Source organism: Tachypleus tridentatus, chromosome 4 (genome assembly GCF_004210375.1).
Source record: "Tachypleus tridentatus isolate NWPU-2018 chromosome 4, ASM421037v1, whole genome shotgun sequence".
NCBI classification, from domain to species: domain Eukaryota; kingdom Metazoa; phylum Arthropoda; class Merostomata; order Xiphosura; family Limulidae; genus Tachypleus; species Tachypleus tridentatus.
The window spans coordinates 52981103-52998394 of record NC_134828.1 but is presented as its reverse complement, the minus strand read 5'-3'; the positions used below and the strand labels follow the sequence as shown (position 1 = coordinate 52998394).

Genomic DNA, 17292 nt, shown 5'->3' with positions numbered 1-17292 from the left:
TCACGATAGAACAGACAATAACATTTAAAAACTGGTAATGTATATGGGTCTCAAAAAAACATCAACAAAAAACTATGAAGATTTACTAAATAGATTCAAGTCCATCTTTATTGTCTTAGATAGAGTTCAACATAATTGAAGTACTACTGCTGACACTGTAGAAGTATGAAAAATTCATTTTCTGGAACTAATAAACACTGAAGTCCCAACAAATTTTTCAACCATCAAGAACAAGCACTTACCATGCAATCAGGGAAGCTGATATCAGAGGAAGTGGAATCTGCTATGAACTAGATTGGAAATTATGATTTTCTTATACTGAATATATACTGGAGAGTCTGGAGGAATGGCAATGTTTTAAACAGTGCAATGGATGATAATAAAACCCTATTTTGAAAAGTAGATCATACCAATTTATTCAATCTAGGCAGGGATGAGCAGCTATCCCCTTCTGTTTCATACATCATTCATGGGTGGTATGGGCCTACTTATGAAGCAAATATCATGAGGTTAATGACCATCCAGTGAGCTTGTGAAAAACTCCATCTCAAAACTGAGCAGGTGAAGCCATGGAAAGAGTACATAAACCTTATGTACAGTGCAGATTATTTTGCTTGTGTAAAGAATACCTAGTCAGGCACCACTCACCACAGAGCAGAATCCAAGAGACAAAATCCAAGCAAAGGCCTCTGAAAGAAAAGAAAGCATTAATAAAGACTAATCTAGCATCTTAGCTGTATCGAAGTCTGAATTATAGCTGCAGGTGGTAGGCAATACCCTGAGGAAGCAGAAACTACAATGTAACTAGAGTAATGGGAGATGAACAATCAAGAGATGATCCACATTCTCAACTGCAAAATCACCTTCAAAATTTTACTGATGATCAGAAGCAAGATGTTGGGATTGATGCGAGATAACATGGAATGAAGCATATTGGGAAGAGGACAAATAGGAATAAGTAAATTGTATTAAATGACAAACCCAATCGGTAAAGAGTTAAGAGAGAAAGATCCCAAGAGGAAGAGGGTTGCTACAGTATCAATAGACAAGAAGGGAAACCCTGAAGGAAGCTGTACCGGCAAGAAAACAATGAAGTACATACAAAAGGCACAGAAATCTGTTCAGATTAGGAAGAGAGTAGAGAAAAGAAATAAAGGGAAGGAATGTGAGGGAAAAGGAGGAGTTATCTTTGCAAGCCACCAAGGTCTTGGAAAGGTAGGAATGATCTGGATAATGGAAAAAATAGATGTGGTGGTACAGTGTGTGAAATCAACACTCAACAGATCTAACTGATGCTGCTCACAGATCAAAAGGAGAAATAAATACAGGAAACTGTATCAAGTTAACTGTAACATGTCTTTGGTGGAGTAGGTACAGGTACATCAGGTCTTACATCAGATTGAAATTTTGGATAGGAAACTTCCTTTTCATTTCGAGCGTTGTAGCCTTGCACGTTACATAAGCAAAAATTGCAGTCATCTTCATGGTTTTTAGGCTCACACCAGACCACTGAAATTCTAAAAGGCAAAGATTTTTTTCTTACTGTTAGTCCACCGTCTCAATTTTTTGACATAAACAGTGCAAACTATAACCAAACTGAGAAATAATTAGTATCTGGAAGGTCAAGGTCACAGTTAGGTAATGAAAATAAAAAAAATCTTCATCTCTTAATATAGGAACCAATTTTTCACACTACTGTTGCACTATAATTCACTCAAAAATTATCAGTTTGATGAAACTTGGTAGAAATGTGTAAAAATTAATCATTTTCATACCAAAAATGGTATGTCAATTGATGATGTTGGACATACAGACATATCTTCATAATTTTTGAGAGTCAAATATGATCAACCTTGTACATGAAATGCATAACATGTCAGGAATGTTGTATAAGTGGATTAAAAAGGCCATTTATTAAATGATTAGCAAACACCACTACTCACCCACATCTAATCCTGGTAGAGAACTCTTACTCATGTCATAGTTCATTTTAAGGTTGGCAAAATACTCATGTAGTTTTGTGGGAATAACACTGTTTACACAATACTGATATCAAGATTACTAATGTTAACATTAAAGAATAGCTGATATGATAATTGCCTTTATCCTCTACATTCAACATATTTCACAATGATTGATATTCAGTTACATTGAATTACCATTTTTGAAAATATTTGTTAGAATCATATTGGACAAAACTAGATACTGATGAATTTAAAAACATTAGAACTCATTACAGCTGGCTCTTAAATACAATAAGAGTTTTATATTTACTGATAATATTATCTGTTCTTTGAGACAAATTCCTTAATGAGAAGAATTTTGTCAAACAGGCTTATGTGTAGAAAACAACTTTCAACACACAGAATGATGTACTTAAGCAAGACCTTACTCTTTACGTGGGAGAAACCAGATTTTAGTACAGTGACAGATAAAAGCCTTAGGTCTTTAGAATATTTGTAACTAATCAAAGGAACAAAGGGGATTCTAAGATTTGTTGACAGAAATTCCAAGATTAGGAGATCTGGGTTCAGAGGTTATAACCACGTTTCATAAAACTCTCATAAAATCTTAATGTTAGTGCTTAATGCTGGTCCCCAAACTATAAAATACATACTGATTTATTTAAATAAAAAAATAAAGAGACTAAGAAAATATTTTGAAAGATTCAAACAATTAAAAAAGTGACTGAAAAATCTGTATGTGTTTTTTCTAGAGTGTGGAAAACTATATGTAACCCTATTCACTTAAAATTAGGATGTTGAATGAACTTCTTATGAAAGGTTTATTGAAATGGCAAAATATTAATGATAAGAATAGAAATGAAGTCCTGAATATTAATATATACAAGCATAACCTATTAAAAAACTAGGCCCACTCATTATTAGGCAATATCTTTTTCCCTGTTACAGTTATTAGCTTGTGGAATGATTTGCCACATGATGTGGTGTATGCCAAGTTTTAATACCTTTAAGATTTTGTTGGCCAAATTTATATATGTGAAAAGCTTAATAACTGGGTGATAAGGATAAACCATATGGTCTTTGATAACACACTGATAATCACTGTTATTTTGTCATTTTCAAAGCTACAAATTCTCACCTACTGAGTGAGAGGCTTGCATATCTGGGTCCATTCTCATGCTCAAATTCATTAGTAAAAATCATTTAAGGTTTTGGTTAAAGTAGATGCTATCTACAATGTATTGTGACTAGTTAGCTCCAGGGTAGAGGAATGAACCAGGTGGCATATATTGCTTGGAAGAACATGCACCAAAAACCTCTTAGAAAAATGACTGCAGCATTTTATTACTAAGCTTTGCAGTTTTAATCATGGATTTAAACACCTGACCCACTTAATGAGTTCCAAAATAACTGATTTTGTATGCATAACAAATAACATATCATTAATTTAATGAATTGCAAAAAATTATTTATTTTAACAGTGCATTTTCTGGTATTATTCACACAGGCACACAATAATGCTTAATTTAAAACTGAAATAATGAATAAACATTATTCAATTTCTTGTATACTTGTGATTAGACATAAGTCCTGAAATGACCTAGAGTTATATGTTACTATATGTTAGAACTGCTTGTTTTTGGAAAACATTGTCTCTCTCCAAATTGTACAAAATCATCCTCAAGCAGTAAATGCAGTAGTGGTGGGCATGACCACAGTGACCTCCCAAGAATTTTTATGATGCCTTGCAATTTAGTTTATACAAATATACATACATTGTAAATAACTAAGCCGTACGTTTTGGTGATTCAAGTGAGGGCAAAGGGAATGATCTTGATGAGATCGTGATTTTGTGTTTTCTCATGATAATTTTGTTGTTATTGAAACTGACGGCTGTCGAATTCTCCAGAAGAGTACGCAATAATGTTCCTACCATTACTTCAGAACATAATAAGTACGGTAGTATGGTACAATGACAATGGTAATTTCTAGTAGTTTGGTACGTTGTAGTAATACTGTTACTATTAACTTGGGCAAGATAAGAATAATTATACTGATAAACCAAACTAACTGTAATATAGGCTACGCAGGTACGATTAAATTAAAAGGGCCGAAAAGGAAAAAAAAAGTTAAACTCACCTTCTGTAAGCCTAATTTCTTATAAATAAATGTTCAACATTTGCGTCTTAAGCAATCAGAGTATCAATCCCCTCCAAATAATTAAAACATTGCACCAACCTAACACATATTCAAAGATTATTATTAACGGTATCACGCTACATTCTCGCTAACAGGACGTGACGTTAAACATTATTGTACTTTAAAGATGGCGCTACAAACAAAGGATACGACGAATGTTGTGTGTGCGGTAAGTCATTTAATTTTTTTTTTTAGTTTGTATTTACAACAATACAAGGTCAGTAATTAAGTCTTGTAAGATAACTTATGCTGTTTCTTCTCATTTTTAGTTTGTGGAAATACGTGTATATTCTTTACGACAACAGTTTACTTCAAGATATTTCAACATAATTTAAAAATAGATTTGACACAGTAGCAGTTTTTAAATTATACTATTAATTAGTACCACTTACTTTAATAGTAGTGCAACTATATAACTTGTATTACTCAATTTACTGTAACAATATTTTTAAACATAAGCATTTAAAGTTTTAGTAAAATACTTTTCCATTTATAGTAGGTGATTTAAATGTTCAGTTTCAAATGTGACATATATTATGTAATTTATATAAATTAAAATTCTTATTGACTTATATTTTACTGCTTCATCAGCTGAAATTGATTTTATTTAGTACTATGTAAAACTTGTCTGATATTATTAGTACTTAGCATGATCAACTAGTTGAGGCGTTTTTTACATCCTAAGTTTTGTGGAAGAACATTTTAGAACCAGTGAATTTCTGATTAAAAATAAAGTTATTTTACTACACAAATTACAGTTTTAATGTTTTTACTAAAGTTATAGTGCTTGCTTAGCACCAAACTGTAGCTGATAAATACTATTAAGCTTGTATAATAGTATTTCTTTTATTAGAAATACCAATGAAGAACATAGATAACTATATGTATGACTTTGTTTCAGGCATTGGGGTTAGTGAGTGAATTTTATGCAATTCCAGAAATGCAATTTTTATTAAAATATTGCTTGCACTGTAGGCAATGTGAAAGTCATGGATGAATTTTTTTTAGCATAACCTTAGAATTTTAGTGTTTGAGAGAGCCCAAATTATGTTCCAAGTAGGCACATAGTAAATAATATATACTCTTTTGTTCTTTTTTTTTTAAACTTTAGTGTCATAAGCACAATCTATTGATTGGATCACAAAATATTTTCTCTCTAGGATAAGTTTAGTCATTTGTTAGATATTAAAAACAGCATAGAATTTAAAATTGCCTCATACATTGTGGTTAAGAATATTATGAGACTGCAGTTAAATAATTTTTTTTTCTAAATTTCTATTATGCTTTCAAAATTTTCATCTAGTATTTCTCCTAGATTCTGAAATCAGAGAGAAGACAAGCAAAAAGGTGAGATATTTGTATAAGTTATGCTTGTCTAATGGCACTACCATATTTAATTCATCACCTATTTCGACGAAAGAGGTTTTGTGGATTAATCATTGTCATTGGATTAATGTTTCTAGTATACTACGTTTGGCTAAGTATTGAATTGTCAAGACGAAGACATCAAGTTTTAAAATTTCAAAATACTGGAAGCACTAAATCATACCAAAAAGCTGATGCTGTTATTGATGTAATTGATAGTGGCTTTACAATTGGACAGAAGAAATACCATAAACCAACTTTACAAATCCAAGTCTCCTAGTTATCTCCTTACTCTGTGGAGTTTAAAAAGAAATATAGTAAAGATCTGAATCAAGCTCAAAATGTAAATAAAATGAAAATTCCATTTGTTCTGGGTGTAAAAGCAAGCAAAAGCTGAATTTACCAAATCAACAAGGAATGTTTGAGTGTATCAAGGACAAGACCCAGATTTCCTCCTAACCAGATTAATGATAATTTTTTATGATTGTTTGGATGGTTCAGATGAACCAAGCACTTCAGCTTGTATGAATGGCAGGTTAGTAACAAATCAACTTTTGTTTAAAAAAATCCATTTAATTTCAAGAGCTAGATACAAATCTTTGCAAAAAAAAAAAGTTTTGGTAGTAAATTGAATAGATTTATAATATATCTGTACATTTATTTTCAAGATATTTAATTGTATAGTGATATCATAAGCTCAGTAGTTCTATGATTTTTATTATTTATTGTGAAAAGTTTAGAAAAGACTGATTTTATGATGAACAAAGTAAACTGCATAATCTAAGTCATTAAGCCATAGCTAATTCTAAATAATTAATTGCAATTTTAAGGATAAAAATGTAACTTGATTAGAGCTGTTTTATGGTAGTTTTGTGTAACTTTTATGCAGTTGTTAAAATTCAAAAATTTATTTAGTACTGTAGAACATCAAATATATCCTGACTTCTAACCTCCCTCAACAAACACAAAAATTAATAAACAAGCTTGGCTATGACTCCCTAAATACTCATCAACTTTTTTTTATAAACTTCTCAAATGTTGCAGTTTCTATAACTCTAGATTGGAATTTTATTTTTTCAGTTTTACCTCCATATTGAAGGAGTAAAACTGTTTCAACTAAAGATGTGCTTGATTTTTCTATTCTTCATTTTTATGATCCCTAGTTCTCGTCTTTACAAAACATTTAGGTTTCTAGCTTTGAAGTATTTTCTGTTTCTTAAAATCTTTGTGAGTTAAAAATTCAAAATGATTATAATGTTGCAGGGCTGTTCTTTGCAATATATCTTATATGATTTCCAAATTATTTACAAAAATAATGAAGGAATTTGTTGTGAAGTGAAAGGAGTATGACTTCTATTTAGAAACCTTTCTACAAAAAATAAATACATTGATTATGAAGACTGATAAATAACAATATTATAAAGTAGGCAAATTGGATAAACAATTGTTTTTTACATTTAAGTACAAAGTATTCATAAGTAATACTTCTAATGGTTGTGAATATTTCTCTTTTAAGAAGCAGTTTAATGTTAATAGTACATCAATATAATGATGTAAGATCTTCCACTCTTCAGTGACAGGTTTTGATTTATAACATTTGTAACTGTTTCACTCTGCAATAAAGGTCTTAATTCCAGAATTTTTAGAATTGCTACTCAAGTGTCTTGTTTCCAATATTTTAAGATTTTTTAATCAATATGGAAAGGGTTGTTAGATTGGGTATTTTAATATTTCCACTTTAAAGGTCCTCTTATTTTTAACATTTTTGTAATATCTGTTCAACAATTTTATACTACAGAAGTAATTTTACTAAGTAAATTTTCTTTTTCTACTAACATTTCTAGATATTCATTGCTTTATGGTAATTAGAAGTACTGTTTCTTTTATTTTCTGCTTTATTCAATAGCTGTACACATTCAGTCTATTTTTCATTCTACAAAGACATTAATACTGTTTAATTTCCTTAGGTTTTATTGCACTTTCAAACCTCAGCATCGTGAAGAACCTATTTTTATTGTATCTAATAGAGGTTATGATGGAATATGTGATTGCTGTGATGAGATTGATATGTGGCTCAAGAACCAGCATTCATCTCATGTAAAAATTTCAAGTGAGTGTGTGATAGCCTTTATTTTAAAAGTGAATTGAGTTTTGTTATTTTATTTACTTACATCTGAATTACATCTATCTCTAATTCTGTGCTTTAGAGAATTGATTTGTTTTGAATTTCACACAAAGCTACTTGAGGGCTATCTGTGCTAGCCATTCTTAATTTAGTAGTATAAGAAAGGCAGCTAGTTATCACCACCCACTGCCAACTCTTGGGCTACTCTTTTACCAATGAATACTGGAATTGACCATCACATTATAATGCCCCCATGGCTGAAAAGGCAAACATGTTTGGTGTGACAAGGATTCAAACCTGCAACTCTCAGATTATGAGTTGAGTGTCTTAACCACCTGGCCATCTTGGGTCCTGTATTAGAGAAATGAAATGCAAATTTCTAAGCCTCTTTCCATAGCTTAAAAAGACTTTAAACATCATTTTATTAGCCTATTCCTGCACTTTTTTCAACATGCTGACATCCTTCCTATATTAAAGAAACCCAAATTGACACACTATACCAAATGAGGTCTTGCCAGATTCTTGTACAAAACCATAATAGCCTTCCTGATCTCAAATTGAGTTTTTCAGTTAGTGTGATCAAACTAACAAAACAATTCAAGCTTCATTATCATCGTTTTCTTTCAGATTATTTGCACAATCTTTTTTCTCAAAACATCTTGCAATTTTGGAAAATTACCTTTCATAAAATCTATGCATGAAACTTATTAACTCGACAATTAGTTTAAATATCAAAGATAATCTTAATGCTATTGTGAAACTAAATTTTTAACTATGTCTTCTATAATAATTATAATAAGAAAAAGAAACAAAAGTAGCAGCACTCTTATTTATAATATAAGGTCTTTCTAATGTTGAATATTGAAACAATTTCTCACTACGTCAACAAAATTTTTAGTTTCATGTGATGAAAGCAAATTTACCTGATAACTTTAACATTACAGTTCTTTAGGGGTCTGTTCTGAAAGGTATTGTTAATTGCAGTACCTATCTCAACTATTTAATTTTTTAGATACTAAAATAATGGGAAGGACAATATAGATATATGTTTATCCATCATCATTTGTTATCTAGTAACTTCTAAATTTTTTCATTTAGTTTGTTTCTATACAGTTTTGACATAAAAGCTATTGCTATTGTTGTTCTCAAAGTGAATAACACCTATTTTGTCTGAGAAAATCCAGATGTGTTCTATCACTGGCCAAATAGATGAAGTATGTATATTCGAGCCAGCAAATGTAATGAGAAAAGAACTAATCACACAATGATGCTGTTGTAAGAGAAAGAACATGAGGTTTCTTGCAAGACTAAAACTTTGACCCTTTCTCAGTTCTACTTGGTTAACATCCTAACTCATTTTGCAGAGGTTCATTTTGAGAGAAGAAAAAGGTGAATTTCTATTCGTAGTTCCATTAGAGATGACTAAATGTCCTTGCAAGTGCATGCACTTTTTTTTAGTGTGCAATAAATAAAGATTGTTTCACTTAATAACAAAAGTATCCAATCTGTCTGTTTCTAACATAGTGTAAAACTTAATTGTGTTTTCAAATTCAAACTATTCCACAGGTTTCCTGTTCAATTATCCCATTATTTATTGAATTTATCTGGTATTTGCAAAAAAATCAGTTGATCTGAGAATACCACAAGTAGATAGGAATGTAAAATGTGGATAATGTGACCATAGGATTTATTGAAAAGTTCCTGTTTTTGTTTAATGTGAGTACAGGCCTTTGTTTGAGCTCTTGTGTTGACAGGAGTTTAAAATAATGTTTTTACCATGACCAAAAGAGACAGTTGTATGAGAGAAATGTTGAACCTAGGAGAAGGTATCTCATGGACACAGGACTTTTGTCTATGTTGGGAAGGTCCATGATATCAATCAGCATATAACTATAGACTCAGGAAGATCTTTTGATGTCTGAAGGACCCAGATTGATAGATTAAATCTCGCCTCCTGAGAACTGGTCTCAGTGAAAAGAAGGGGAGAATGACTGAAGGTCATTAATTTTGATTGGTGCCTGATAAGTGTGAGATCACTTGGGCAGGCTAGTTTCTGTAAGATTCATAGGTTGTTACCAGGCAGTGCACTAAATTTTTCTTGTCTAGACCACAGATGACCAGCTGAATGATGCCACTGATGGAATGACCTTTGCTAGTTATAACTGTTTCCTTGGCAGGTGAGACAGTAAGCACTCATGGATAAAACACTATAAATCATGGAATAGTGAATCTGTGAACTGAGAAGCACCCAGTGACTTGCAATGATACTTGAGGTTGAGCAGGACTGCATAAAGAGTTGTCATGAGTAAATTCCAGGGCATTAGGGATTGATTACTCATTACACAGTTGTTTCCTGAGTATGCCTATGGCCTTGGCAACATTTCAACCAGTAACTGGCCAATAACCCATGAGACAGAAGCTTTAGCCAGCACCACAAGAATGTTTCTATTAGTGAAGCAAAGCACATTAACCCTCAGTGTTCAAAGGTGTGACAGATGAAGACCTGGCTATCCATTTTTTCGTATAGGTAAGTAGTTGGCTGGAATAGGTGGACTCAGGAACAGGCAACCAAATGCCTCATTCTGAGCTTGAACATCTTAGTCTGGACACCACTGAGCATCTAGGCAAGGATGTCATCTTAAATTATGCTCTCTCACCTAAGAGAGAAAGAGCTGAAGACACTTATTTGATGATTCATGACAAGCCAGATGAAGCAAGTACAAAGGTACATTGTTTTCTGTCATGAAAATTAGCAGTGATCACAGTTTGTTGATCATGAAAAAAAAAACAGCTCTGATCATCAGACAAAGACCAAAGTCTACCTCCTAATCAATATATTTGTCGAACTAATTGACTTCAAAGTTAGAGCAATTCTGGAGTTGGACACCCAGTGTTTGAAAGGAAGTGGCAGTTACTGCTTTCCAAGATATCAAGTGATCTATATACATTGTATACAATACATTTATGTGACTTCCACTTGTTTATTCATCTAAATTGGTCAAGTTGTGAGAAGATTGGTGACTGAAAGGGTCATATGACCTTTATTTCATTTTATTTTCAAGTGAGCCAGCCATTTAGTGTATGCACTATGTTGTAGGGTTACCACTCAACCAAAATCCAGGGTAATCATGGGGTCAATTACTTGATGATTGAAAAGAAGTGGTAATCCTTGTTTCCTTAACTGTTGGATAGTATTATCCAGCACAATGTATTTATTACATTTTGTGACTGCTAGTCAATCATCATAAACTATGATGGTTAGGTAGTTGAAATATTGTTGACTAAAAGGTTGTTGTAACTGCTACTTCCTGAGCCACTGAGTGATATTGTAAGATACAATTATGCACTTCTTCTTCTTCATGTGTCATATCTGCAGCAGACATCGACGACTATGGCATGCCAGACTTCTCTGTTGTCAATCCCCCTTATCAACTCGATGTTGCTCATTGAGTTCTTGGTGACATAGTTATTGAGGCTGTCGATATATTCAGTTCTTTGACACCCTCTGCTTTTCCTCCCTTCTATTTTTCCACATAGCATCTGTTTCTCTTTCCCATTCTTCCTACAGATGTGTCCTAGAAATTCCATTTGTCTCTTTCGTATAGTTTTCATGAGGGACCTTTTGTATCCTGCCAATTCCATGACTTCCACATTTGTTTTTCTTTCAGTCCATGATATTTTTAGCATCCTTCTAAGGAACCACATTTCAGCAGCTTCTAATCTCTTCTCTGTATCTTTGTCAGTGTCCAGCTCTCACAGCCATATAAGAGAACAAACCATACATATGATTTCAAGGTGTTAATTTTAGTGACATTTGTTATGTTCCTGTTTGTGAATATGGACTTCATTTTATTGAAAGTATCCTTGGACATTGCAATTCTTTTCTTTATTTCTGTGTCACTCTTTGCATTTGATGTTATAGTATATCCAAGATATTTGAAGCTTTCGACTTGTTTTATTCTCACGTCCTTGCTGGTTATGCTACATGTGGGTGTAATTGATTGTTTTGAGATAACCATGCACTCTGTTTTCTTTGCGTTTAACTGCAAGCCTTTTTCTTCACTCTCGTCTACTGTTGTTGTGAGGAGAGTCTGTAGATTTCGTTCGGAGTCCGCAATGAGGACTGTGTCATCAGCGTAGCGCAAGTTGTTGATATTGCATCCGCCTACTTTGACTCCCTGATGTTCATTGATGTTTCGTAGGATTATTTTGCTGTATAAGTTAAAAAAAGATCTGGTGAAAATACACATCCCTGCCTCACCCCTCTTTCAATTGGTCTATATTCACTCAATTAATTTTCAATTTTGATAGCTGCCATTTGCTGCCAGTAAAGGTTTCTAAGGATTCTTAGATCTTTAGCATCGATGTTCAGGTCTGACAACATGTCGAATAGGTCACCATGTCTCACTTTGTCAAAGGCTTTAGAATAATTGATAAAACTTCGATATAAATCCCTTTGTACTTCCAGTGATCTTTCCATGAGCACTACATTGTAGGGTTATCACTTCATCATAAGCTAAAACAGTCATTAGATCAAACAACCAATAATTGAAAGGAACTGGCATTCTTTGATTTATGTTCCATCAAGTCATTGACACTGTATGTTTTTTGTAATATATTACGTAATTTAAACTTGATAATCCAGTTAGGATGGTTTGTTGATCATGAACTTAAGACTGAAAGGGCTTAGCCAGCCTTGCTTTCAAAGCTATTGAGTAGAGTCTCACTAAAGATTTCCACTGAATGTCAGATGACAGTTACTTGATTATTGGTAGTTAGGATAGTTTGCTGAACTGAAAAAGGTTTTTGTGACCTTTGCTTTCTGAGCTGTCATGTGGTACTGAAATATGATGTATGATTGTAGAATTATTAATTTATCATTAACAGCCAGGATAAACGTGACTGAAAATTTGTTGTAAACATTACATTGTGAACTCCAGAATGGTAACAAGAAATACTTTGTATGCACTATGCCATATGGTTACTACTCAGATAACAGAAGCTAAGACAGCTGGAGAGGATAGACATAATGCTTAGTCTATTAACAATTTGTAAAACTTAAAGATGGTAACTAACATCCCAAAAATTCACTTGAAAGTGCTTTGCAACTCTTTCTTTGTGAGTATCAGGTGGTATTTCACAGAACAGTGTAAGCTCTACATTTTTATATTTACCACCTGATTTACTGCAAAATCTAGAAAGTTTGTTTAATTAAAAAGTCACTAACTAAAAGGATGTAGTGACCATTTTTTCTGAGCTCCTGAGTGAATAATTTTGAAGTGAAGTGTCATCTGATATTTTGAAAAGATTACTCCCATAATATAGGTGAATAGTGAAAAACCTCTAAAGTATTCCACCCTTTAATCACAAGATTTTTCAACTAGTTATCTGGGGAATACACCAGATTCACAAGCTGTGAGAGAGTTGTTTTTCCTCTTAGTTTATACTGAGGTGCAACAGTAAAAACACAGATTTTAATGTTTACTAAATAGTCTTAAATATTTTGGAATTCTGCCTGTGATTATTCTTTTTGAAGCTTTAAACATAAACAAGTAGAGTTTGATGGCTCCTAGACACCCTACTGAGGGTAGCTTCAGAAAATAACCCAAGCATTACTTCAGTGATTTATGCAATAACTAATGGCAATCTGTTGTAAACTACTAGAGTATTTTATGAGTGTAATTGTAACATAATATATCATTTCACTGGTTTTGGACTATTTGAAAAAATAGTACTTAGACAATCCCTTTTAGTGATAATGAATTTTTTTTTTCAATGTTTCTACAGGCTATATTTACTTAAATTCAAACACAATACTTCAACAGAAAATTTCACATCAATGGTAAGCCTAACTAACTAATAAACTTACTTATTAGAATTTCAAAGCTATTAATTGAATTACTGGATAAATATGCTAACTCTTACTACTAACACACAGAAATCATTCACTGAAACCATTTAACTTTTCAGTTAATTCAGTGCTTCAGAGATTTTGATATATTTATTATATTATAGGAACTTCACAAAGCCTCTCAATCATTATTTTATGCTGAATTTTCTAGATATTACATCATTATGATTAGTATCTCCCTTGATAAACATCCCAATTAAAACATTGAAAACATAGTTTATAATATTATATAGCAAGATATGCATATGAATAAGGGCATAAATAGTTTGGTCACATGCATGAGTATGAATACTACAGTATCATTCATGAGTGTTTTAAAACATGAATGAATCAATTATACAGATATCACCACAATAAACAGCATAGGTATAGAAACAAAGGACTTGATCTTGACATTAAGAATTAATGAATATGAGGTTAACTGTAATAATTGACCTAAAGTTTTATTAGAAAATTCAATTTTCTTGTCAGTTGCATTGATACTGATAAGACTGTTTTAATTTTGATGTTGAAATATATGGCGGATAGTGATTTTTCATAGAAGAGGTAAAAGTAACAAAGAAAATCAAACTGTGATTGAGAGAAAGAAGAAAACAATTCTACTTGGGTTTCACCCCTTGGCTCTAATAACAGTTTTATTAGTTCTTTCACATAAACAGTAGTGCAAAAGATATTTCAACTGGATTGTGCTGAAATGCTCATGATTAAGTGAAATTATCATTAATAAATTAAATTCACATAAAGTTACTAAGATATCAAAATAAATATACATGTATGTGATGTATCAAATGTTTTATTTGGTTCTGATAGTAATATTTTTAACGAGCATAACCTAAATGTTTTTTTAAACATTTCATTATTAAAGGGGGAAAATTCAGACTGCAAGTTTAACAGAGAGAGATGAAAAGTAACACCTCAATGGTGAAACTTTGTAATTTGTAACAAAAACTAGTACATGACTTGTGAGTTGAAGGAAGTCCCTATGAAAAGGCAATGAAGTGTTTGCAAAAGTGAAGGATCAAAGTAAATAGTTATTGTTGCTTAACTTGAGTACATAGGAACGAGTTGTGGTGTTGACATTCATTCTTTCCTATTGGTACTGGGCATTGTTTGGGTAATAACTAGATGGTATAAAGATGAATGAGGCTGGAGTATGTTAAAGTTGTCTAATAATGCAAAGTTATGACGGTGAACCATGACAGCATAAAGTAATGGTCAAGTGGCATGTCTATAAACTCTGAGTATACTCAAGCACCATATCTCCAGTAGAACATGCACTCCAAGTACCCAAGAGCTTCCTGTCCAAACCTTACTGGTATTTGCTCAACCTAACATTGGAATGCAGACTACTACTACTTTTTTTCTTGTTTAAATGAAGGTTCAAATCCTGGATGCTTCTGGCTACCCTATTCCTGAAGTTGCCAGGAACTTGTTACTGAGTGTTTCCAAATCATTTACCATTATTTTATGAACCATCAGCATGATTGAAGACTGTCATGAGGAGATGCTGGCCAAAACAGTGAAGCTAATGGTCAACCTACTCATCACTCAAATAATGAAGATACTGAATGTTGGACTTGAGGTGAACCAAAGTTGGAATGAGTTGACATTGGTAGTAGGTGCCCATGTTAAAGCTCTGTCATTGAGAGAATTTTTTTAAATATGTGCTATAAATTATACTTATTTATTTATTTAATTTATGTTCTTTTTGTCAGTGTTTATCAAGGCTTTTTAGACACAGCCAAACAAATTTATTCACTGGAGCTCAATCTATGAAAAAGCTTTATCACTAAATGTTGAGCACAATATTTGAATTTAGATATCTGTGTCATTAATCAAACATTTATATCCAAAGATTCCAATAAAATGGACTCTTTTAAACTTTCAAGTAGTAAATCTTCCATTTCCAAGTCCAAATATTTGAAACAAGCAATGTTATAATGTTTATTACTCCCAGTTTATTAGGTACAATAAAAATTGTTAATCATGACAAAACTTTGTGGCGAGAGCTTCTAAACTCACTCTCATTTTTCACAAACAAAATTTCCCATTACACAATTTGAACACACTTTGCTGTGGGAATTATAACACTTTTCCAACAGATTATAAGTTTTGAGGTTTCACAGAATATCACAACCTTTTGAAAAGTTTGACACCTACACCGAAATTTGTTGAGATAGTATTTAGGATAATTGTGAATCATTTTAGTATACTGGCCATCATTGATTTTACGTCCCATTAGTTTATGCTCATTATATACAGTTAATATTAGCTATATAACAGTCCTGTATGTAGTATATCATTACAACATTTGCTATATTAGTTTTGATAATTACTTTCTTATACACTTTCAACAATTATTGAATGTTATTATTTTTATTGAACTTTCTAGGGGCTTATCATGTTTCCTTTTCAGTTTTTACAAGTGACTTAACATTGTTTACTATTACCTATATCCATCTCTGTGTTAAGCATCAGATTACTTAATTGATACTTAAAACCTTCAGTTCTTTGTGTAACTCTATAATTACATGACTGGAGAAGAAAACACAACAATTGTGTTTTTCAGAAATACATAATTTATTGATGGTCATGATTTTGCCACAATCATGAATAAATTATGTATTTTTGAACCTAAAAATGTCTTGTTTATTCTCAGTTTTGGATCAGAAATTAGTTAAAGTGATTGTAGCATGTTGTTTTTTTGTGTTGTATTTAACAATGTTAATGGACAGTTCAAGTGTTATTTTATTTTTGTAACTATTAGTTTGCACTTTCATAACCATTAAATTTTGGTTGTGCTATAGGAGAATAAGTGTTACTGATTTAAGCAGTTTAAATAGTAATGCATTGTCATAAATTTGTCACAGATAACACTCCTTTAATTTAGACAGTATTAATGGTTTAATAAGTTTTCATTGATCATAAGATGTATTAGGGAGAACATAGATATATTGAGAAATTAAATAAATTTAGCACTACAGCAATGGTTCAGACAAATAGCGTGTTTCTGTATTCTCTAAATAAGGTGTACTATTTGTTTATTCTTACTTTCTTTAATAATATTGATTATACAATTTAATATATATATAAGGTCATTACTTTCTAATATCATACTTTTATTATAGAAATTGTTGTGCATTATTAGCATAATAGACATGTATTTAATACTAACCTAAATCCCCTTAGCTGGTTAAATCTAAAGAGATGTGGGATTATGGCCAAAAATATTGGTAAAAGCAAGGACACCCACTTGATGAAATGGTACATTGCAATCTTTATAAGTTGAAACATAAGAAAAGTATTCTTAATTAGCTATACTGATTTCCAGGTTGATTTGTAGTTTTGCTATAAGTATATAGCTTGCTTTGATTGGAAGTTAATGCTAATTACATGTAAAACATTTCTCAGTAAAATGTTCTCTGGTTTATGTATATGTAGTTATTTTGATGCTTTTTTTCTTTTTTTTTCAGTCTGTTTTAAGGCTATTAATTGTCTATGTATTGTTTCTAGTAGTCTTTTTACGTATATTTCTATTTAAAACTATTAGGTTCCAGGTAATAGCATTTAAATCAGTTTAAGTAATTGTGATTGATACAATTATATATGTGTTAATTATTAATGTTTTATTATTTTTGATTTTAAAAGTGTATGCTATTTTCTTATGTTTTCACTCTCAATAGTAATGACTAATAAATGGCATACAGGGTACCAGTTGTACTAAGTTT

At 31.8% G+C, this 17292-nt stretch overlaps 2 protein-coding genes across 30 annotated transcripts in view; one reads left to right on the top strand and one right to left on the bottom strand.

The window, feature by feature from the left end:
* The window catches only part of LOC143249142 (E3 ubiquitin-protein ligase RNF19B-like), a 60778-nt gene extending 56533 nt beyond the window's left edge, over nt 1-4245 (bottom strand). For 6 of the 8 annotated variants that reach the window (XR_013027583.1, XR_013027581.1, XR_013027580.1 and 3 more), the window contains exon 1: nt 4104-4245. The gene's annotated coding sequence lies outside the window, so the exon portion shown is untranslated. Of the gene's footprint in view, nt 1-1393; nt 1518-4103 lie in introns of all 8 variants that reach the window. The other 2 variants (XM_076498528.1, XM_076498531.1) reach the window with 2 other exon arrangements.
* Nucleotides 4216-17292, top strand: part of LOC143249145 (uncharacterized) — a 66630-nt gene continuing 53553 nt past the window's right edge. For 5 of the 22 annotated variants that reach the window (XR_013027586.1, XR_013027585.1, XR_013027584.1 and 2 more), the window contains exons 1-3: nt 4272-4380; nt 5479-5510; nt 7496-7638. Coding sequence is in view for 10 of the 22 variants with exons in the window: in XM_076498535.1 (XP_076354650.1) it covers nt 4291-4380; nt 5479-5510; nt 7496-7638 (265 nt within the window). In the remaining 12 variants the exon portion in view is untranslated. The other 17 variants (XR_013027590.1, XR_013027589.1, XR_013027588.1 and 14 more) reach the window with 14 other exon arrangements.